Raw genomic sequence first — 25,268 nt, forward strand, 5'->3', positions numbered from 1 at the left:
ACCGATTTGAAGTCTAGATTCTACAATTACAGTTAGATGTGCTGAATACTGTGTGTATCCTTCCATGTTTTGGTATAGCCCCCATTACACCGAACTTCCGGTATAACTCCTAGGGTTTCTAGAAATTGTAGTTTTTATCCGATTTGCCACAAATTGAAAATATACTGGCATTTTAGACCCATAACAAAGTGTTTATGATTTAGCTTTATCGGTCCATTTGGTAAGGCCTCCATATAGAGCGATTTCACTTATTGAGGGTATAGAAGGTGCACTGATCATGAAAATTGCTTGACACTGAATGCAAAATTTCCAGATATTAATTCTCGTAATCATTTAAATAATTGGGATTTTAGATTTTAGATCTCAAATCAAGGCGTTATTCAACCGTCGAACGGAATGGACGTGTTTTTGTAATAGTGGACTAACTCATCGTAATAAGTACCTACTACGAATTTCAAGTGTGATGGGATATTAATCCACCATGCAGCGAAATTCAAATTCATCCACTGGGTTGCTAACTTCAGGGCCCCGTGGACGGGTATCGACTGGAGTTATAAATTTGGGCAATGACCAAGAGTTAGGCCTAATTAGTCGACCTGTAGACGGGTCGACAGGTGGCGACACTTTGACAAGTCGAACCTTTTCTAAGGTAACGACATCAAAAGGAGGTAATCCCTCACGAAAGAGATTCAAGGAACGCAGAAATGCTTTGTTTATCCTAAAGAAATTAGGATCAGTCGACCCAAGCACGTTGTCGGTTAAACAAAGCGATTCCTTAAAATGGGCTCAAGGAATTCTTGAAGCTGGAAAAAGGGAACGATCACCGGATGAGCTGCCATGCTCACGAAGGGATCAAAGATCGTTTGCCTCAGTTGCTAAATACAGCCATGTGATGGCTATCATTAATAAAGGAGCATTGGAAGGTATGGTTCCAAAGCAAAAATTGAGAATGCTTTGTCTGGCGTCTACTCACAGGTGCTGGAAAAGTTTCCCGGCCCAGATCCTCGACACCAAGAGGCTGGTTGGTATCAAGGACGATTTAAGCTAGTCAGATTTGAGGACCAGATGTCTATAGCATGTTTTAAAGCTGCTTTGATACTAAGCGAGATAAGCGAGAGGAGGTATCTACAGCCTCAAAACTCACCAAAGTTGAACCGAGATCTGTGAAGAGGACATTCTTGATGACTCGATTGAAACGGCTGATGTAACGGTTGTTGAAAATCTTGATGGTCCTACGGATCCTCCAGATAAATCTTCACCATTGTAAGGCTGCATGTGCTGCCTTAAAAGTTCTCCTGGTGAAAGGGGACTAGATATAGTTCTTATTCAAGAACCATATGTTTATAGAAACAAAATATATCTGAATTAAGTACTCCGGGGTTCAAACTATTGCAGTATACTGGTAATGATGTAAATCGAGCCTGTATAATTACTAAAAACGAGCTCAACTTGTTTCTGCTTCCTTCAATGTGCAATACATACACTGTAGCTGCCAGTTTAGAAATAGCCAAATGCAAATATTGGGTATCTTCGGTCTACATGGGACATGATAGGGAGATGCCTCCATGTGCCGTTAACACCTTAGTTGAGGAGTCATTGAAAACAATGACAAAACTCATTATGGGATGCGATGCAAATGCACATCATAGTATATAGGGAAGTGGTGACATTAATACAAGAGGAGAGTCACTCCTAGAGTTTATTTTGCGTACTAATTTGGTAGTTTGCAATAAGGGAGATGCCCCAACCTTTGTCACTAAAAACAGGCAAGAGGTTTTGGACGTCACCTTGGCCTCGCAAGAACTGAATGAAATGATATCTGATTGGCAGGTTTTAAGTGAACATAGCTTCTCATATCATCGCTACTTCAGTTTCAAATTAGATGTTCATACCACCAAGACCATATTCCCGCCAAATGTTAGGAAAGCTGATTGGAATAGGTATAGGGAATCGTTCAATATGATCGTTCTATGATGATACCGGAAATACCAGAGACAAATATGAGTACTGTGCAAGATATCGAACACGTAGTGGAGAGGATTACTAAGGCCTTCAACATCTCACTGAAAGCTGCATGTCCTAGAGGGAAGCCAAGGGGAAAAAATCGATCACAATTGTGGTCTACGGAGTTAAGTAATATGAGGAAATCCTGCAGGAAGCTCTTTAACACTGCAAAGTCCACCAGAGCTCCTGAGGATTGGGACGCTTACAAGAAGAATCTTAAAGAATACAAGCGAGAACTGAGAAAGGCTCAGCATAACTCTTGGAATGATTACTGCAGCAGTATTGAGAATGCGTCCGAGGCTTCCAGACTACGGAAGGTTCTAGCATCCACCAACTCCGCTCCAGGTTTCATTAAAACATCGGAGGGCAATTGGACAACGTCCAGTGAGGAGACGCTGGAGGTACTATTGGACACAAATTTTCCTGGAAATCAGACGGTTGAACCAGGTTCTAGCGGTGCCACAGGGGCTCAGCGGTCGTCGTATGGAGGAAATTGTATCGGAATCTAGAATAAAATGGGCGTTAAATAGCTTTGGACCATTCAAATCCCTCGGACCTGATGGAATTATTCCGGCGGAGTTTCAAGCAGTGACTGACAGAATCATCCCCTGACTGTCGGTGATATATATAGGATGTATCAACTTAGCATATATCCCAGTTAAGTGGAGGGAAACAAAAGTCGTTTTCATACCTAAAGCGGGAAAAGCCTCTCACTCGAGTGCGAAGGATTTCCGACCAATCAGCTTATACTCATTCCTACTTAAGACTCTTGAGAGGATGATAGATATTTATTCAAGTTTGCTCTCGAAACGACAGCATGCATACTCGAAGGACAGGTCTACTGAGACGGCATTACATGAACTAGTCAGCTTTATTGAAAGCTCACTATCTGCCAAAGAATACACAATCGTGGCGTTTCTAGACATCGAAGGGGCGTTCAATAATGTCCATCCGAGCTCGATATTAAATGGACTGACAACTCTGAATGTTGATCAATGTATACTTAGTCTATTAGACGAACTTCTAATGAAGAGACGTATTTCAGCCACACTAGGACAAGCAAACATACAAAGGTATGTGAACAGAGGCACTCCCCAAGGAGGAGTTCTATCACCTCTTCTTTGGAATGTTACTATAAACAACCTTCTGGTTTCCTAGAAGAAGAAAGGATAAAAGTGGTGGCATACGCAGATGATGTTGCGCTAGCAGTCAGGGGAAAATTTCCATCCACAATCAGAGATATTATACAGAGAGCCCTCCGGATGACTGAGAAATGGGCGAAAGATAATGGTCTTGGGGTAAATCCTGCAAAGACAGAACTAGTCATGTACTGCAAAGATCGTAAAACTCCCACGGTTAGGCCCATTTTTTAGGGGGTATTGAAATTCCCTTTGGTGATTGTGCAAAATACATTGGCGTTATTTTGGACAGGAAGCTGAACTTTAAGCTTAATATTGAAGAAAGGGCGAGAAAAGCAACGGTAGCTTTGTATTCGTGCAAAACGGCAATAGGAAAAAAGTGGGGACTAAAACCAAAAATTGTGCATTGGCTATACACGGCAGTGGTTAGACCTATAATGCTATATGGTGTTGTAGTCTGGTGGTCGGCACTTCACCAGCCAACAAGTTTAGACAAAGTTCAGCGTATGGCGTGTTTGTGTATCTCAGGCACATTCAGCAAGACAGAAAAATTCCCTCAATGTCATGCTGCATCTATTTCCTTTAGACATTTTGGCCAAACAATCAGCTGCAACAACGGCTGGGCGGTTGCGCGAGCTATCGCTGTGGTCGGAAAAAAGTTACGGTCACAGTTCGGTCCTCAAAATAATGCCAGATGTGCCTAACGTAGTGGATTACACTTTGGCGAGTCCACTTTTCGACAAAAAGTTTGAGACTCTAATCCCCAACAGTGAGGCGTGGAACACACAGACCCCGGGGAATAAAGAATATATAGATTTCTATACTGATGGCTCCAAATTGGATGGACAATTGGGTTTCGGAGTATATTCTAACCCCCACATTCATTTAAGTTAACATTTAAACCTACTATTACCATACTAATTCGTTCGATAAACTGTCAGTAAATTATTATGAATATGGGCATAACAATCTGGAATTTCGAATAGCGAAAAGATTACCTAATCACTGTAGTGTTTTTCAGGCTGAAATATTAGCAATAAGAGAGGTGGCGAATTGGCTGAGAAGTAATGTTCCAAAAAATGTGGGCATTAATATATACTCAGACAGTCAACCTGCAATAAAATCTGGACTCTGTGTTCCTCAACAAAACGGCCATAGACTGCCGCAAATCTCTCAATGAGAAGACTGAGCAGCACAATATTCACTTAATATGGGTGCCTGACCATAGGAACATACCAGGGAACTGCGAAGCGGATGAGTTGGCGAGACTAGGGACTACCTTACATATTCCAGGGGAACTAGAATCTTTTGATATGCCCCTGGATACCTGCAAGCTCATACTGCGTGAGAAGGCTGTTATGATGGCAAATGTTCGATGGGAGAATTGCAAGTGTTGTAACGACACCAAGCAAATATGGCCCATTTAAACTTAAACCGCACACTAGATATGCTAGAGTTCTCGAGACGCCAGATATCATTCCTGATATCTGCTATAACGGGTCGCTGCCTGATAGGCGATTTTGCAAAAACTATTGGCGCGAAGTATAATGACTATTGTATGAGCTGCCATTATGCGGAGGAAAAGGAATCAATTAAACACCTCTTGTGTGAGTGTCCACCGTGGTGCAATGGTTAGCATGCCCGCCTTGCATACACAAGGTCGTGGGTTCGATTCCTGCTTCGACCTAACACCAAAGAGTTTTTCAGCGGTGGATTATCCCACCTCAGTAATGCCGGTGACATTTCTGAGGGTTTCAAAGCTTCTCTAAGTGGTTTCACTGCAATGTGGAACGCCGTTCGGACTCGGCTATAAAAAGGAGGTCCCTTGTCATTGAACTTAACATGGAATCGGGCAGCACTCAGTGATAACAGAGAAGTTCACCAATGTGGTACCCAGCGTTGCCAGAATTGTTTCACCAAAAACCGCTAGATTTGTCCAAAAAAGCTAAAAAATTAAAAAAAATAGCTAGAAAAAAAGCTAAATTTTTTTGTATCAAAAGTCACATTTTTTATTGAAATTTAACAAACTTTAAGGCTTTATTTCACTTAAAATGCATATTATTTTAATTGTATTAATTTTAATTCCATTTCTGTGAGACTGTAAGAAAATCTAAGTCTGTTTGCGTACTCGATACATTTTGATTACTATCACAAATTTGGAGTCCTTCGTTTATATTTCCTAGTAAAAACATTTTTCCCAGTAAACTTGCAATTATCAGCTTGTTAATCATCAACAAGTCCAATGTGCGATATATTGCACAATGTCACATAGAACTGCATTAGAAAATATCAATATATTTCGTTTTAACCGAATTAATCATAAATTCGTGAACGTGTAAAATTCTCCTAATTTTACCCAAGAGAATAAAACCCATTTTAACTGTCTTGCAAGTTTATACAGAATAACTTTTATTCGAAAATTTCCCATACAAACCTATTGTTGTCCAATTTTCGTAAATGTAAATCCATTCCATTAATAAATAGCAGATTTGTTTTGATCCTATCACTACGAATTTTTTATTGCATTTTTTTGATGTTAAAAAAATAATACCACATTCAAAACTTTATTTCCTTAATTATTTCTCGGTTCCAAAGATTTTGTACACTAATGATTCCGAGTCAAATTTGACTTTATTCGTTTTTTCACCTTTTTCTTCATGAGCTATCACAGTGCTTTAAAAACATGCTAACGACAACTTAAATTTCCAAATTCAGACTCGACTTTAAGTAGAATAAAATGTTAAAAAACCTCTTCTATTTTTGAACGCTATTTTGGTTTGTGTTCAAAATGAAAAAAACTCCACAAATTTAAAGACATTCATTAATTTTAAGAAATTTTTAGATTTGACCCTAGCCTTCTTTCATGAAAAATACCCATCTTTAAGTTGAATCACTTAACTACTCGTATAAGGACAAAACGACTTTATCGGCTTTTAGACAAGGAAAACAGTTTATATAAGAGAAATTCACGAATGCAAAAAAAAAAAACTTTTCAACCGGGTGCATTTGCTGCAAAAATGCCCGCATAATGACTGGAATAATTATTAATGTTTCAATTGAGCTTCGAAATATGTGGAAACCCGTATTCTGGCTTAGATAAAATCGAAGTTTTATCCATATTTCAATAGGAACATGTCGAAAATAAAAAAGCCAAAAATAGCTAAAAGGGTCATGAAAAAAGCCAGAAACAAAGCTAAATGCATTTTTTCCCCGCTAAACGTCTTCAAAAAAAGCCAAATCTAGCGGGAAAAAAGCTAAATTGGCAACGCTGGTGGTACCACAATGGACTGAATAGTCTAAGGGAGCCTGATACATCGGGCTGCCACCTAACCTAACCTAAGGTGATAGAACTCCTCCTTGGGGAGTGCCTCTGTTCACATATGTTTGTATGTTTGCTTGTCCTAGTGTGGCTGAAATAAGTCTCTTCATTAGAAGTTCGTCTAAAGCCTAAGTATACATGGATCAACATTCAGAGTTGTCAGTCCATTTAATATCGAGCTCGGATGGACATTATTGAACGCCCCTTCGATGTCTAGAAAAGCCACGATTGTGTATTCTTTGACAGATAGTGAGCTTTCAATAAAGCTGACAAGTTCATGTAATGCGGTCTCAGTAGACCTGCCCTTCGAGTATGCATGCTGTCGTTTCGAGAACAAACTTGAATCGATGCTAGTTCTAAGATAAATATCTATCATCCTCTCCATTGTCTTAAGTAGGAATGAGGATAAGCTGATTGATCGGAAATCCTTCGCCCTCGAGTGAGAGGCTTTTCCCGCTTTATGTATGAAAACGACTTTTGTTTCCCTCCACTTTCCTGGGATATATGATAAGTTGATACATCCTTTATATATCGCCGACAACCAGGGGATAATTTTGTCAGTCACTGCTTGTAACTCCACCGGAGTAATTCCATCAGGTCCGGGGGATTTGAATGGTCCAAAGCTACTTAACGCCCATCTTATTCTAGATTCCGATACAATGTCCTCGATAGGAAACGACCGCTGAGCCACTGTGGCACCGCCAGAACCTGGTTCAACCGTCTGATTTCCAGGAAAATGTGTGTCCAATAGTATCTCCAGCGTCTCCTCACTGGACGTTGTCCAATTGCCCTCCGATGTTTTAATGAAACCTAGAGCGGAGTTGATGGATGTTAGAACCTTCCGTAGTCTGGAAGCCTCTGACGTATTCTCAATACTGCTGCAGTAATCATTCCAAGAGTTATGCTGAGCATTTCTCAGCTCTCGCTTGTATCCTCTCAGATTCTTCTTGTAAGCGTCCCAATCCTCTGGGGCTCTAGTGGACTTTGCCTTGTTAAAGAGCTTCCTGCAGGATTTCCTCATATTACTTAATTCCGTAGACCACCATGGTTGTCGATTTCCCCCCCCTTGGCTTCCCTCTAGGACATGCAGCTTTCAGTGAGATGTCGAAGGCCTTAGTAATCCGCTCCACTTGCACATTTCTCATATTTGTCTCTGTTATTTCCCGTATCATCATATTGAACAATTCCCTATACCTATTCCAGTCAGCTTTCCTAACATTTGGCGGAAATAGGGTCTTGGTGGTATGAACATCAAATTTGAAACTGATATAGCGATGATCTGAGAAGCTGTGTTCACTTAAAACCTGCCACTCAGATATCATTTCATTCAGTTCTTGCGAGGCCAGGGTGATGTCCAAAACCTCTTGCCTGTTTTTAGTGGCAAAGGTTGGGGTATCTCCCTTGTTGCAGACTACCAGATTAGTACGCAAAATAAACTCTATTAGCGACTCTCCTCTTGCATTAGTATGACTACTTCCCCATATACTATGATGTGCATTCGCATCGCATCCCATAATGAGTTTCGTCTTTGTTTTCAGTGACTCCTCCACTAAGGTCTTAACGGCACATGGAGGCATCTCCCTGTCATGTCTCATGTAGACCGAAGATACCCAATATTTGCATTTGGCTATTTCTAAATTGGCAACGACAGTGTCTGCATTGCACATTGAAGGAAACAGAAACAAGTTATACTGCAATAGTTTGAACCCTGGAGTACTTAATTCACATATTTTGTTTCTATATGTCTATGTCCCCTTTCATCAGGAGAACTTTTAAGGCAGCACATGCAGCCTGATGTGACATCAGCCGCTTCAATCAAGTCATCAAGAATGTCCTCTTCAGAGATCTCGGTGACTCTCGCAATAACCATAGGTTCAACTTTGGTGAGTTCTGAGGCAGTAGAAACCTCCTCATTTTGCATTTTGTGTAAGGCGTAAGCAAATTTTAGGGGCATATAGCTTTACATTACTGGCGGACCTGGAAAACGTTAACTTAAGCAGTCTGCTAATGTTTTTGGAACAATCTGGTTGATTCAACAGAAGAAAATAATCGAGAAGATTCAGCGGTTAAAACTAGAAGTGCCCATATGTAATAGGTTCTTTTAGTTAATGTGGTATCACAATGGACGGAATAGTCTAAGTGAGTCTGAATCTTAAGTGGGCCGCCACTTTAACCTAACCTTAACCTAACCTAAGGCGTAATTTCATACTTTTCTTGCACATTGCGTACTGGTTGAACTAATCTGCTTGGGAAAATATCTGTCATCAAACCCCCCTGAAATTTTCAAAGGGAAGCATTATATTTGATTGGTGGTGGGTATTTAAGATTCGGCCCGGCCGAACTTACTACTCTATATACCTGTTTTATATTTATTTTCATAATTTATTATGATTGCCATTTATTATTGGAAATTGGTTAGGGGAATAATAAATAATATCGAGGACGGTCGTACCAACAAACCAAACAAATAATATGAGATTACGACAACCAATGCAAAGTTAGTCCAACATACTACCATGCGGTTACAATTGCCAAATATTAGTTGTGCTGACAGATATCATGATAGTTAGGTTAGGTTAGGTGGCAGCCCGATGTATCAGGCTCACTTAGACTATTCAGTCCATTGTGATACCACATTGGTGAACTTCTCTCTTATCACTGAGTGCTGCCCGATTCCATGTTAAGCTCAATGACAAGGGACCTCCTTTTTATAGCCGAGTCCGAACGGCGTTCCCCATTGCAGTGAAACCACTTAGAGAAGTTTTTAAACCCTCAGAAATGTCACTAGCATTACTGAGGTGGGATAATCCACCGCTGAAAAACTTTTTGGTGTTCGGTCGAAGCAGGAATCGAACCCATGACCTTGTGTATGCAAGGCAGGCATGCTAACCATTGCACCACGGTGGCTCCCATCATGATAGTTGATGGAACCACCACTTTCGGTTGGCAAATAATTCGGTTGAGGCAACGAATTTGTTTTCTGAGTGGTACGTACAGAAGGTACAGAAAACCGGTTAACCGAAAATGTCAATTCTTTCAATAATTTCGTGATTGAATTCGTGATCCCATTTATTTATTCACACTTACCTTATAGGTAGCTTTCCTTCGCTTTTCCGTTCATAAACTTTTGACTCAATTATATCACGTGCGAATCCAAAATCAGCTACTTTACATGTGTGGTCCTCTGTGATCAAAATATTTCTCGCCGCAAGATCCCGATGTATAATCTTAGCAAAAAAAAAAAATTTAATAAATATTTTTTAATTGCTGGACTTAGATACAGAATATACATTTGCTTAAAAACTACTTTTAGGCCTTAAGGGCGGTACTCTGTTCGGTTTTCGCGTTGAAACTCCATACAAAACCAAAAAAAATGCAAAAAACTAGCGAATTTTTTTCCATTTGTGGTACTTTGTTTTTGGTGAATTAAGAAATTATTTATTTATTAAAACTATTTGTGTGGGTTTATAACGCAAACACGGATCATATGTTTGTTCCGAAAATATACAAAGGATTAAAGAAGTAGCAGATCAATTGTCCAAGGAAAAATAAAATGTTAAAAACTAACGTAAATCGCGCAGTCAGTTTTTTCATAACATGATTTTTGTGAATTTATAATAAAAAAGTGGATCGGATTATTATTTAAAAATGTAATCAGATCGATTGATACAACAAAGTATAGCTTGGAGTTGTATTTCCGTAATAAACTAGCAACCATACTATATGGTAGAATATAAATAATGTATATAGCATGAAATTTAAACACAAATGTTAACAAAATAAAAGCTTTATTTGGTGAATTACATTTTACAATCGTTTCATTTGTACTGGGCATCGGGACAATAAACACAAAACAAGATGTAAACAAAAGGAGCACAGCAATTGATGTTGCAAAACAAGGATTAGCACTTCAACGAATATGTATAGTACCGTGGTAGCAACGAATGGAATCACAAGAATTAATTGCTATGTTCCAAAAAATAAAATGCAGCATTGTAAAATTAGTTTTTTAAACCCAAAGTTATTTGTAAAATAACTTCTTTTGCTTCTTCTTTTTCAAATTAATTATTATGCGTGTGTGTAAATCGAGCCACTAGTTGCGTATGTATGTGTAACCATTTCGTGACATTTTGCGATGTTGTCAATAAACTTTCAATGAAATAAACGCGAAAAAAGTCCCAAAATGGCATTTTTCTTCAAAATATATTATCAACACTATCATTTTTCAACGCAAAACAATGATTGAAGGGAACTTTTTTCGCACCAACATACAAACTACCGGCCTTTATGTTAGCTGTAAGTGGCATGCTGTTTTATTTTAAGCTTATTTAAAGTCCATTGTCGTACATGATAAACTAAAAACTGGTCGAAAACCTATGTTGTTAGCACCTATATTTATTGTTTATATCCATAATTTATTATTATTGTAAATAAATAAGTAAATAAACTAAAAATACCTTTTAAAAATCGGTACTAGTTTTTTTGCCGTTCGTGTCGAACATATCCCATATATTGGCCACATTATAAGTTATGTCCGAAAGCATAATCGATACTGCTGCATGTTTATGGGATCGATAACACATTTAGGTGTTGGCACCAAATCAAAACAATTTTAGGGCTGTTTTCTTTTCAATTTTGATTGGCAACACTTCAAACAGCTGGCAACACCAGCTGTCAAAATCAATGTTATTGTTTCGGCAGCGGTGTGTACCAAAAACGAAAGTTATTATTTAGCGTCAATTCGTCGAAATGGCCAAGGATCTCATTGAGGATTTGCTGGCTCACTTTCTAAACTAATGATACGCGGACACAGATTCAGTCATGGCAGATGCCCTTGAAGAAAAGCAAATTGTGGCCTTGAGTTATAGAGAGTGATAATTTAGCTCAAATTAAATTATTTGTTGTGATGGATTCACGAGGGGAAGTGCAGATGGATTAGCATACAGCAAACATGGGCGGTATAGTGACATTAGTGGAATCAATTGAAATGGATAAACCGATTGCACCAAAACAACTAAAGTCTGTTTCATGCAATGCTTTGAAATTGGTCGACAAAACAAAATGTGTTGACAGACTCGTAGAACTCAACAGTGAAGTTGAACAGATTACAAATATGAACTGGTAGCGACTGCCGCCGTCAAGGCTAAAATAATTTTGGATGTTCCAATGGACAGTATTCTTTTGCAAATGAAAGGCAACTCCAAACAGAATATGGGCAGCATATAAGTTGAAGAGTTAAAAAATGGAATCGTTAGTAAGACATTTATATAGAAAAAATATTAAAATAAAATATAGAAATGATTTTAGAAAAAAAAAAATATTTTACAAACCACCAAGAAATCCAGTGGACTGCTTAAGCCTTTGACTTCCGATGTCCACTACAGAGGACATTCGAAAACGACTCCAAGCTCTAACTCCTCACTTAGTTTCGATTTATTTCTCCATGCTATTTTAAAGTAGAGGTTCTTATCTAAATAAGCTATAAATATTTTCCATATTGTTGGGCACTAAAATGTATTTTCATAACATTTCTTGGCAATAAACGAAAAATACACAATTTTGAGACAATTTTTCTACTGTACGTCTCTAGTAATTGGATATTCATATAAAAACTATAGCCGAAATTTTTTTAGATTCTTTTTTGATTTTTTTCCATCACTTCAACAGATATTACAGGCCAAATAGCGTTTAGTTTCGTATGACCATTTGGTCACAATTCAAGAATTAAATTTTCAGAAAAAACACCTATAAAGCTTTATAAATAATTAAGGTAGGTCTTCAAAATTGCAATATTTTTTCTACGTGCTCTTATGTTAGTACAAGTAGAAACAGAGGAAAAATTAAAGTTTTTAACATTAGGTTTAATTCGGTAGTGAAAGGGTTAAAATATAGAAATATATAATGCTACGGCCGACACACAATGACGTTGATTAATAAATGTTGAAAAACGTTGGTTCTAACATTATTCTTAATTCGATTCGAATGACAAATTAGTATGTTAACCTGAAAGAAGATTTAGTTTGACTAAGGTCAACTTGGCTTTACTAATCATGAAAATAATTTAAAAATTAATTAAATCGGCTTCAAATGTCTGCCTTTATGCATCCTTACAACAAACCATAAAATCGTTCGGAAAAGATATCTTTCAGCATTTTATTTTATCAACTTAAAAAAAAAATATTCATATAACCTCATGTGTAGAAAATTTTATTTATGCATAGGTATGTATACAATATTTTTATAATATTAAATTGAGCCGACGGGCTTTTTGGGCAGCAAATAAATCAATTACTTCTTCAGTCGGCACATTTATTCGGCGATGAACCTACATTAATGCCAATCCATTGAGTCTACTCTCGCTGGTCGAATTTCTAAGATACGTCTCTTCTTAATCTCTTCATTGTTGAAACTGAAAGTTCGGATGAGTACGTAGTAACTGCAGGGATGGAAAATGCAGTACTATAGTACTTTTTTTCAATACTTTTTCACCCCGGTCAGTACCGTAGTACCCCCGCGAATGATTTAGTACTTTTGTGTAGACATTTTTGAGTCGATATCAGATTTATGGTACAATAGCTTTGACAAAATATTTTAATATTTTGAGAAAGTCTTTATCAACCTTATTTGCTAATAGTCTTTTACAAATATGGCAAATCATGTTCATGTGGGAAGAAAAATCTCAATTTTGTAAAAGACAGAGTCAAAAACCGGATTTTATTGAACTTCAAGAACGTTTTAGTCGAAAAAAGAATGTGATTCTATATTATCGATTTTTTATTTCGGTAGAAAATGTTGTCAAAATTTTATTTCTATATAGAACTAGCGTAACCCGGCCCGCTTCGCTGCGCCTTCCGAAGCATATTTGGAGGAATATTTTGCGTTAACTAAGTCAACTATATCATTCGTGCTGAAAACAAATTAGAAAAGATTTGAATTCTTTTAAACAAATCGGACTACCTAATTTTTCGTTTATAGGTACAAATACGGCGGGAGAGGGTGTACCTTCTTCTATATTTCTTGTGAATTTTAAGTGTGGTTTGTCAAGGAAAGGTATCCTTCTCCTCAACATATCTGAAAATTAAGCACTATATTATTATAACATACAAAGAATTACTGTTTCCCATCCAATAAATGGGAACCTCCCCCCACCCTCGCTCCACTCCGACCTGATATCGGACTATCACGTACCCTATATTAATTTCGCAACTACTCAATGGTCCCTATAAATTCTATCGAAGTAAATCGACAAAGTTTATTTCAATTTTCCCCTTCCCCAACCAGATATCGAAAAATCATATACTAATTTAAAAATCATGTATAAATTTAATCACCTCCTCCCACGTTCCCTGTAAATTTCAAGTAGATCGGCGATGTTTAAATTTTGCTCTATTGTTTTAAAGGGACGTCACTTTCCCCGATACAATATCGACAAACACCGTAGTGAATAACACCCCTAACCTTCCCTGAAAATTCTTGAAACTTTCCTTCAAGTGTGGGGCAAGGAAGGTTGCCTCTTTGTTCATAACCTTCCCCCACTGCCTATGTAAATTTCAAGAAAACTTAAGAATTGTTGTTTTTTTGCAGTTTTAGACTCCCCGACTAAATATCGAAATGTGATGTAGCGTATCTTTTGTAAACGTCCCAGAAAATGTCAAGCAAATTATAAGTCTAAAAGGGCGGCCTCTCTTCCGTCCAAATATCACAAAATCAGGTATCAACTATTAATATCGTAACTTCTCCCCAGTCATCTGTAAATTTCAAGTAACTCGGTAAAAGTTTAATTGTTTCTCTGTATGTACTTAAGAGAAGCGGATGTCTCCCTATGCCCTTTTATTTTTATTAAAAAATCGAGAACATGATATAAATTTCATAACCCATTTTTTCCGTAAAATTTCAGTCGGGGAAGTTTAGTTTTGTTTTTACTTTCAAACAAAAAAATTCGGGCAAAGGGGTTGTCCCCCTCCCCGACCAAATATCGAAAAATAATGTAGCGGATTTTTGTCTAGATGCCAACCCTAACATTCAATGAAAATTTCAAGCAAATCGCATAATTTTGTTCCAAGTTCCAAAAAGTAGGGCAAGAGGGAGGTCAACATTTTTTTCTACAGATTTTTTTTGCAAAATTTTATTTCTATAGAAAATTTTTACAAAATTTTATTTATATAGAAAATTTTGTCAAAATTTTATTTTCTTTAAAATTTAGTCCCTTGACAATAATTTTCCAGTGAAATTTTTGTTGAAATTTAGTAAAAAGTACCTTTCCGCTCAACAAATACATTTTTTGTACTTTCTTAAAAATTGTATTTTCCATCCCTGAGTAACTGGCAAAGTGACCAAAATTTTTAAAAGAATATGCACGTTTGGAAATATCTCTTTATTGCAATCTCCAAGTGCTTCCATCGCTGAATTAGGCAGGTTCTTTTCGCAGGTTTTGCGCCATTTCATTTACACATCTGTGTTTGGCTGCTTCGTTGTTGTTGCTATGGCCAAACAAAGCGAGTCATGTTCACAAAAAGAACAACAAACACAAATAAAAAGCAGAAAGACATTTTCCAAAAATGAAATTTGTGGTGCGAGAACAAAAACAATTTGTGTTTTTTCGACCGTCGTTTGACGGGCTTTTCAACTAGTATTCTATGATTTGTGAAAGTTTTATAGGTAAGCGTTTTTCAAAATAAAACCTCTTCAACATCTCCGATAAGATTTTTCTATGCAGCTAAAAATATATATTTATTTATATAAAAATATTCATTCATTTGGGGGGGGTTTGATCCCCCTCATCAGCCCCCCTGAATACGGCCTTGCTTAGAGGGTTTGCAAGCCAAATTTGGGGGTCCGTTTATATGGGGGCCATCCGACCTACATCAATAACAACTACTTGTGCCAAGTTTCAAGTCGATAGTTTGTTTCGTTCGGAAGTTAGCGTGATTTCAACAGACGGACGGACGGACATGCTCAGATCGACTCAGAATTTCACCACGACCCAGAATATATATACTTTATGGGGTCTTAGAGCAATATTTCGATGTGTTACAAACGGAATGACAAAGTTAATATACCCCCATCCTATGGTGGAGGGTATAACAAGTATATATAGCCGTAAGTTCGGCCAGGCCGAATCTTATGTACCCTGCACCATGGATTGCGTAGAAACTTCTATTAAAGACTGTCATCCACAATCGAAGACATACGCGCCGTAAATGTAGCAAAAGTAACAAAAGTCCCAAACTCAACATACTTTAGTCACGTCAGCTAGGCAGCGGATTTGATGATATCCAAGACGATGGTATATTCGCAGAAGTTTCAATTCTTATGAATGTTCACAATTTTCGGCTTTAGTCCCCACATTTTCCCTATTGCCTTTTGCAAGAGTACAGGGTAACCGTGGCTTTTCTCGTCCTTTCTTAGCTTTAAGTTCAGTCTCCTGTCCAATATAACTCCAAGGTATTTTGCACGCTCACCAATGGGCATTTCGATACCGCCTAAGAAATTAGGCTTGACCCTGAGAAAACTTTCACAACTTTCTGCAGAAACTCCCAGCGAATGTCATCAAACTAAATTAAAAAATGTTCAGAATTTCTTCTATGCAAAATTAGATTTTCTACAGTGGATTTACGACTTTTGCGACATATGTATTATACCGTCGCAAATGTATGTCGCAAAAGTCACAGTTTGTGACAGGCCAACCCTGGTGGATACCTGCGAACCCTTCTGACCCTGAATCTATTTTAAATAGGCTGAAACGATGCAATCCAGATCTTCCAACAGCTGATTGGAAGGTTGGCCGTTTGGATGAAGTGGATGGACCAAGACGGCATGCAGTGTTTATATTGAACACTCAGTTTTTGTCACATCTAGCAAAGTCTCAGGGCCGTGTATGTTATGGCTTTCATTATATCCAAATGAAGGTGTATAAAAACGATCAGCTAAAGGATTCAGAAATGGACAAGCCTCTGTCTGAATCAGAAGTAAGCGGACCCTCTTGCGAAGTCGAGGGAGATACCAAAGTTGAAGACATGGATAGAGACCGTATGCGTGAGAAGGTTTCTACTGCCTCAGAACTCACCAAAGTTGAACCTTTGGTTATTGCGAGAGTCACCGAGATCTCTGAAGAGAACATTCTTGATGACTCGATTGAAGCGGCTGATGTGACGGTTGTTGAAAATCTCGATGGTCGTACGAATCCTCCAGATAAATCTTCATCATTGTAGGGCTGCATGTGCTGCCTTAAAAGTTCTCCTGATGAAAGGGGACATAGACATATTTCTTATTCAAGAACCATATGTTTATAGAAACAAAATATGTGAATTAAGTACTCCGGGGTTCAAACTATTGCAGTATACTGGTAATGATGTAAATCGAGCCTGTATAATTGCTAAAAACGAGCTTAACTTGTTTTTGCTTCGTTCAATGTGCAATGCAGACACTGTCGTTGCCAATTTAGAAATAGCCAAATGCAAATATTGGGTATCTTCGGTCTACATGGGACATGACAGGGAGATGCCTCCATGTGCCGTTAAGAACTTAGTGGAAGTCACTGAAAACAAAGACGAAACTCATTATTGGATGCGATGCGAATGCGCATCATAGTATATGGGGAAGTAGAGATACTAATGCAAGGGGAGAGTCGCTAATAGAGTTTATTTTGCGTACTAATCTGGTAGTTTGCAACAAGGAAGATGCCCCAAACTTTGTCACTAAAAACAGGAAAGAGGTTTTGGACATCACCTTGGCCTCGCAAGAACTGAATGAAATGATATCTGAGTGGCAGGTTTTAAGTGAACACAGCTTCTCAGATCATCGCTACATCAGTTTCAAATTTGATGTTCATACCACCAAGACCTTATTTCCGCCAAATGTTAGGAAAGCTGACTGGAATAGGTATAGGGAATCGTTCAATATGATGAGTCCACTTTTCGACAAAAAGTTTGAGACTCTAATCCCCAACAGTGAGGCGTGGTGCACACAGACCCCGGGGAATAAAGAATATATAGATTTCTACACAGATGGCTCCAAATTGGAAGGACAATTGGGTTTCGGAGTATATTCTAGTGATCTGGAACTACGAATAGCGAATAGATTACCTAATCACTGTAGTGTTTTTCAGGCTGAAATATTAGCAATAAGAGAGGTGGCGAATTGGCTGAGAAGTAATGTTCCAAAAAATGTGGGCATTAATATATACTCAGACAGTCAACCTGCAATAAAATCCTTGGACTCTGTGTTCCTCAACTCGAAAACGGCCATCGACTGCCGCAATGAGATGGCTGAGCAGCACAATATATACCTAATATGGGTGCATGACCATAGGAACATACCAGGGAACTGCGAAGCGGATGAGTTAGCAAGGCTAGGGACTACCTTACATATTCCAGGGGAACTAGAATCTGTTGGTATACCCCTGGCTACCTGCAAGCTCATGCTGCGTGAGAAGGCTCTTATGATGGCAAATGTTCGATGGGAGAATTGCAAGAGCTGTAACGACACCAAGCAAAAAGTGTTCTCGAGACGTCAGATATCATTTCTGATATCTGCTATAACGGGTCGCTGCCTGATGGGCGATTTTGCAAAAACTATAGGCGCGAAGTATAATGATGAGCTGTCATGATGCGGAAGAAAAGGAATCAATTAAACACCTCTTGTGTGAGTGTCCTGCATTTTGTGTAAAGCGCAAGCAACTTTTAGGAGCATATAGCTTCAGATTACTGGCGGATCTGGAAAACGTTAACTTAAGCAGTCTGCTAATGTTTTTGGAACAATCTGGTTGGTTCAATAAAGAAAAATAATCAAGAAGGTTCAGCGGTTAAAACTAGAAGTGCCCATATGTAATAGGCATTTTTAGTTAATGTGGTATCACAATGGACTGAATAGTCTAAGTGAGCCTGAATCTTAATCGGGCTGCCACTTTAACCTAACCTGTGGATAGGTTAGCCACAATCGAATTACCTGCGTTTCGGTAACACTTGCAGAGGTAGCTTAAACATTCATAACATCGTCTTCTAAATTATATGTTGGTCCATAGGGGGTATATTTTAAAGAGCTAGAATTGAAATATGGCGGTCGCTACATACTTGTGAAATGATATGGACAAATTTTTGTGTGATTTGGGATCGGTTTACTGAGGGCTATATGTAAGTATAGACCGATATGGATTTTGGCATGCAATGTACCAAATTGCAACCTAATCTTATGAATTTTGCTCCTCCAAGAGGTTTCGGAGGCACGGTTACCACAGTTGGTAGAATTTTATCAAAAATGGTAGATTTTTTACTGTTTGGTAGATTGGTAGGATTCTTGACGTTTTGGTAGATTTTGAAGAATATTTCTCTCTAAACATTTTCTATATAAATAAAATTTTGACAAAATATTCAATAGAAAAAATTTTGACACATTTGTCTACAGAAATAAAATTTTGACAAAATTTTCTATAGATATAAAATGTTGGCAAAATTTTCTATAGTAATACAATTTTGACAAAATTTCTATAGAAATAAAATTTGGACACATTACAGAAATAAATTGTTGACAAAATTTTTCATAGAAATAAAATTTTGACGAAATTTTCTATATATATAAAATTTTGGCAAAATTTCCTATGAAAATAAAATTTTGGTAAAAATTTCTATTGAAATAAAATTTTGACAAAATTTTCTATAGAAATAAAAATTTGGCAAAATTTTCTACAGAAGTAAAATTTTGCCGAAATTTCAATAGAAATAAAATTTTAACAAAATTTTTATAGAAATAATAGTTTGCGAAAATTTTTTATAGAAATAAAAATTTTGATAAAAGTTTATAAAGAAGAACAAAAAAGTTCGGTAATTTTTTGAAATTCTCTCCAACTTTTGGTAGATTAGTTTTGGTTCGAGTGGAAACCAAATTCGAAATTCAAATCAGGGGATCGGCTTATATGGGGGTTAGATAATTATGGACCGATATGGACCAAGTTTGGCATGGTTGTAGAAACCATATACTAACACCACGTACCAAATTACAGCCGAATCGGATTAATTTTGCTCCTCCAAGAGGCTTCCGAGGTCAAATCTGGGGATCGGTTTATATGAGGGCTATATATAATTATGGACCGATATGAATCAATTTTAGCATGTTTGTTAGAGACCATATACTAACACCAAGTACCAAATTTCAGCCGGATCGGATAAAATTTTAGCATGGTTGTTAGAGACCATATACTTACACGTACTAAATTTCAGCCGGATCGGATGAATTTTGCTCCTCCAAGAAGCTCCGAAGGTCAAATCTGGGGATCGGTTTATATGGGGGCTATACGTTAAAGTGGTCCGATATGGCCCATTTGTAATACCATGCGACATACATCAATAACAACTACTTATGCCAAGTTTCAAGTCGATAGCTTGTTTCGTTCGGAAGTTAGCGTGATTTCAACAGATGGACGGACATGCTTAGATCGACTCAGAATTTCATCACGACCCAGAATATATATACTTTATGGGGTCTTAGAGCAATATTTCTATGTGTTACAAACGGAATGACAAAGTTAATATACCCCCATCCTATGGTGGAGGGTATAATAAACATTTACAACTAATGGTGTTTTCTTTTCTGAAAAAAGGTCTTTGCCTTTATTTTGTCTGTACAGAATGCGCATTTTTTAAATGTTTTAGGTTGCAGGCTAAAATAACGCTATATATTCAGCGTGTAGAAAAGAATTCAAAGGAACAAACAGGGCAACCGCAGCACTCTCGTTTGTCGGCCGGCAGTGCTGAAAATGCCCGCAATTTGCCCTTTCGCACTTTTGCCTATTTTTTCAGAAAAGAACCTAAAAGTACATTTTCCGGGCAAAATGCAAAAGAAGTGCGTTTTTTTAAAGAAAAGTAAACACAAACATACATTTAAAAATAATTAAAGTTTTTGTACCTTTTAACTATAAATGTTAATAGTTGATACCATAGCCATGCTGTTTGATTACTTCGTTTGATACGGGTATCGTGATCGCGCTGAATAATCCATGCGGACGGATTTCTCGGTATTGTTATGGCAATATTATATAAGGCAAATGGTTTTGAAGACTTCAAACAGCACAATACCCTCAATAATATATAAATCGGTCCAATAACTTGTCCAGAGAATGACCCCCAGACCATAATATTGCCCCCACCATGATTGATGAAACTTTTTGTATTTAAAATTAAGCACTTCCTTTTGGCCTTCCTACTAAACTTCTACTATCCGAACCATGCAAGTTCAACTTTGATTCGTGGGAAAATATAACACATTTCCACTGCTCTTTAGACCTTTTAATGTATTTTTGTGAAAATTGAAGGCACGCTAATATATTTTTCTTGGAAACAAATTTTAGACCTTTTTATATAATCCCACTGCAACTTCTAAAGCTCTATATCTGATCGTTATGGTTGATATTAGAGGTGTGCACGTGACACGAAATTGTCGTGAATCACGAAAAATTTCGTGACTCACGCTGATGGCAACGGCGTCAGTGTGCGTGAGCGTGATTAACAAACAAAAAGTCATGCGTGAGCGTGAGTCACGAAAATAATTTCTTCGTGAGTGTGCGTGAGTAACAAATTTCGGAAAATACCCTCACGAAAAGAAATCCCGTCCACGGATATAAAACGCTTGCGAGATAAATTCATTTACAATTTTAGTGAACCCGTGGGATGGTAAGAGTTTCATAAAGCTCTCGATTTTAATCACGCTCAAACACATCCCTAAGGCAAATTAGTCATAAAATTATTCCAGGGTCACCCACAAAACAATATCGTGTGTAAGATTTTTTCCGTCGTGAGTGTGCGTGAGTAAAATATTACTCACGTGTACACCTCTAGTTGATATTAGAGGTGTGCACGTGAGTAATAGTTTACTCACGCACACGCACGACTGAAAAATCATACTCACGCACACTCACGCACGATATTTTTTGGTAGGACTCACGCACACTCACGAAAAGAAAATTTGTACTTTCACACACTCACGCACGAAAACGTCGTGACTTACGAAAAATACCGTGACTCACGAAAAATATCGTGACTCGCGAAAAATATCGTGACTCACGAAAAATATCGTGACTCACGAATAATTTTATGATTAGTTAACCTTACCGAAGTGTCTGAAAACATGAGCATTATTAAAATCGAGAGTGTTATTAAACTCTTAACATCCGAGGTGTCACTAGAATTGTAATTGAATTTAACTCTTAAGCGTTTTATGTTGGTGAGCTGGAATATTTTCGTGAGTGTAATTCGTTACTCACGCACACTCACGAAGAAATTATTTTCGTGACTCACGCTCACGCACGACATTTTGGTTTGATAACACGCTCACGCACACTCACGCAGTTGTCATGATCGTGACTCACGACTCACGCACGAATCACGAAAATGTTCGTGAGTCACGACAATTTCGTGTCACGTGCACACATCTAGTTCATATATCCACTTAAATTTATATTTTGACTTCTTTAGGTGATATTTGGTTGAATTTTTGCATAGTTCTTTTGATTATATCATCTTCTTTTGGCGTATGCTTCGATTTCCATCTATCTCAGTGTACAGTTTTGGTACATCTACTGTTTGTAACTCGAAACTCAGTTGATTTGTGTACATTGCACTATTCCGAAATTAATTTTTGCACTATTCCGAAATTCATTTTCATTAAAATCATCGATATTTTGAAAGATAAGCCATATATGGGAGTCGATTTCTTCCAAAACCAATAGGGTTCTATTCCGACCCAAAACACATACTTGTACCAATTTAAAGTCGTTTGGATTAAAATTGCGACCTGGACTTTGATTACAAATTTTGTTGACAGACAGCTAGATCGACTCAGGGGCCGGATCGTCTCCTTCTGGGTGTTGCAAACATATGGGTTTAAGGAGCGGAGCTGGTGAACACTACTGATTCCGACGTTCGAATATTACACATTCCATGAGAGTAAAGGTGAGTACTAAGTTCGAGTTTAGCCACTAAAGTGAAAACAAAATCACCAAAAAAGGCATAAAATTATACATAGATTAGCCCAAAGCAAATTTTCACAAAGTTTGTATTCCTTAAAATGGATTATTGAAGGAAAGTAATCGTGAAAAAACGACGAATTTTGCGGCTAAACTCGAACTTAATACCTACCTCAACGCAAAATCCAAACAAATATTTTAGTATTTGTTTATTTACTTTTTACTGGCATTTATCCATGATCGTTTATTTTTCTTTTCTGTATGTGACATTCACTTGAGATGTGTCTCTTTCCGAGTATTACTTTAGTTGCCAATTCATATTTTGACAACTACAAAATTCGTATATCATGGTGACTCTGGTGCGACTTGCACGGGTAGATGTTCTGGATAGAACATCAGTGCAACGATTGCCATACAATAGTTGTAACCAGTGCAAAAAGAAAACGGCCCTTTTGATTTGTTTCTGGTTAGGAGCAAAGACAATACACTTTAGAAGACGGAAAATTACCTGCAGAGAACATCAAACCATTGACGGCGCTAGGTCCCCACTTGTCGTTTACGTGTTTAGTTCGACACATTAAAATGCAAATAAAAAGAATTGAAGGGTTGGAAATATCTTGGAACAAACGGAAAATATAATTTTTAATTTATTGCTCAAAATTTAACAGTGTTCAATTCAAAAAATTAAGTTTTTCATTTAAAAAAATGCAAATAAAAATATTACAAACCATACAGGACCTAGCGCCGTTAATGCAGCATTTGGTATGACGCAAGCCATTTTCCCATCTTCTAAAGTGTATTGTCTTTGGTTAGGAGGCACAAATCTTCACGTGTAAGGGGATGTTCGCCAATAACATTAGCAAAAACAATTTTATTTTCATAATTAAAGCAAGCATTTCTGCAATTAAATTAATTATGGATCGCTAATTCTGCTTGACATTTTTGTTTCTTCCAGTTTTTATTAAAAAAAAATACTATACGCATAACATTTCGTCCAGATTCATTGTTTATGTTTATGCTTCTTCGTATTTCATCATGTTGTTGTCATAGTTGCTGGGGCAGGGTAAGGGTAAAACTTGGAACGAACACACAACAAATAGGCGAACCTCTGTCGTAGTGTTTATCCGACCGTGTAAGATTCTTTACAAACACAGACATTCCGTTCGGAAAAAACATAAAGTTGACGAACTTTTAACTTTTAAATGCGTCGAGTGCGTTAACAACATTAAACAAATTGTAAAGAAATCAAGAAACGAAAAACAATCTAAAATATGGACGAGGAATTATTGATTGAAGTTAAAAAACATAAAGTCCTATACTTTAAAAAGTGCGTGGATTATAAAAACACAATAAAAAGCGCAGAGGCAAGGAATGTAATCAGCAAATTCATTCGTGTTCCGACGCATGCTGTGTAACTCAATTGAAGAATCGTATTCGTCAACGCATTCGAATACAACGTACGCATGCATGACCGCACGGTATGTAATTCCACGTTTATAGTCTGGATGACGCATAAGGCCTGGTTTTACATACCATGCGGTCATGCATGCGTACGTTATATGCTATTGTCAAAAAAGTTAAAATGTGGGAACTACTACTGTTTGAATTACACGACAAAAGTAACCAGGGCTGTGGAGTCGAGCCAATTTTGCTCGACTCCGACTCCGACTCCAGCATTTTTCATCAGCTCGACTCCGACTCCGACTCCGGAGTCGACTCCGGGTAATATAACTAAATCTCATTTTAATACCACTAATTTGTAGTTCTATTGTGGGGGTACCGTAAGTGGACGATATAAAGTATCGTGTTTATTTATGTGTGCCAAAAAAGATCTTAATTTCACATTAGATGCCAATTGAATTCTATATTTCAAATTTATGGCAATGTTTAAAAAATAAAATGATGATATAAATACCCATCATAATATGAGAATATACCAACAGTATATGTATTTGTGGACCAAAATTATTGATACTATTTCAAATCCTTTAAATTTGTTGCGAGCTATGTAAAGGTTTATATTTCCATATGCATGAATTTGAATCTGAATCGATTTAGACAAAATTGTATATACTTCTACAAAATCTATGTACTTAAAATTTAAATCTAACGTTATGGGACGTAACACAATTTTAACGAAAAATAAAAATGCAAGGAAAGTCTAAAGTCGGGCGGGCCGATTATAATATACTCTGCACAACTTTGTATTTAGATCTACATTTTGATAAAATCTCAAATCAGACTTCTACAAAACTCGGGCAATATTTGGGAAATATTTATAATTGTTTAGACAATTTCGCAAAAATGCATTTATGATTCATTCATTGAAAAATTTGAAAATTTGAGTCATTCCTAGAACTTTTCGACTTAGCAGCAATTTTTCTAAAATTGTATGCTCACTGAATACAATTTTGGAAAAATTTTTGTCTAGTAAATAAAATTTTGCAAAATTTTATATAAAAATAAAATTTTGGAAAATTTTCTACAGTAACAAAATTTTGACTAAATTTTCTATACAAAATAAAATTTTGGCAACATTTTCTATAGAAATTAAATTTTGACCAAATATATAGAAATACAATTTTGAATAAAATTTTTGTAGAAATAAAATTTGGCAAAATTTTTTATAGAAAAAAAGTGAAAAAATTATCAATAGAAATACAATTTAAAAAAAAATTGTGTAGCAAACAAAATTTTGCAAAATTTTCTATAGAAATAAAATTTTTCAAAATATTCTATATAAACAACATTTTGACTAAATTTTCTATAGAAGTAAAATTTTGACTAAATTTTGTATAGAAAAAATATTTCTATATTAATAAAATTTTGAATACATTTTTTATAGCAGTGA

At 36.9% G+C, this 25,268-nt stretch overlaps 2 protein-coding genes across 4 annotated transcripts in view; one reads left to right on the top strand and one right to left on the bottom strand.

Annotated features, from left to right (window-relative positions):
* Positions 1-25,268, bottom strand: part of Cad96Ca (tyrosine kinase receptor Cad96Ca) — a 295,767-nt gene that overhangs the window by 40,557 nt on the left and 229,942 nt on the right. For all 3 annotated transcript variants that reach the window (XM_075291266.1, XM_075291264.1, XM_075291265.1), the window contains one exon: positions 9,550-9,689. In XM_075291266.1, coding sequence (XP_075147381.1) covers positions 9,550-9,689 — 140 coding nt within the window. The remainder of the gene's footprint in view (positions 1-9,549; positions 9,690-25,268) is intronic.
* Positions 1-25,268, top strand: part of LOC142221510 (uncharacterized) — a 549,478-nt gene that overhangs the window by 31,986 nt on the left and 492,224 nt on the right. The window lies entirely within an intron of this gene.

This window comes from Haematobia irritans, chromosome 1, assembly GCF_050003625.1.
Source record: "Haematobia irritans isolate KBUSLIRL chromosome 1, ASM5000362v1, whole genome shotgun sequence".
NCBI classification, from domain to species: Eukaryota; Metazoa; Arthropoda; class Insecta; order Diptera; family Muscidae; genus Haematobia; species Haematobia irritans.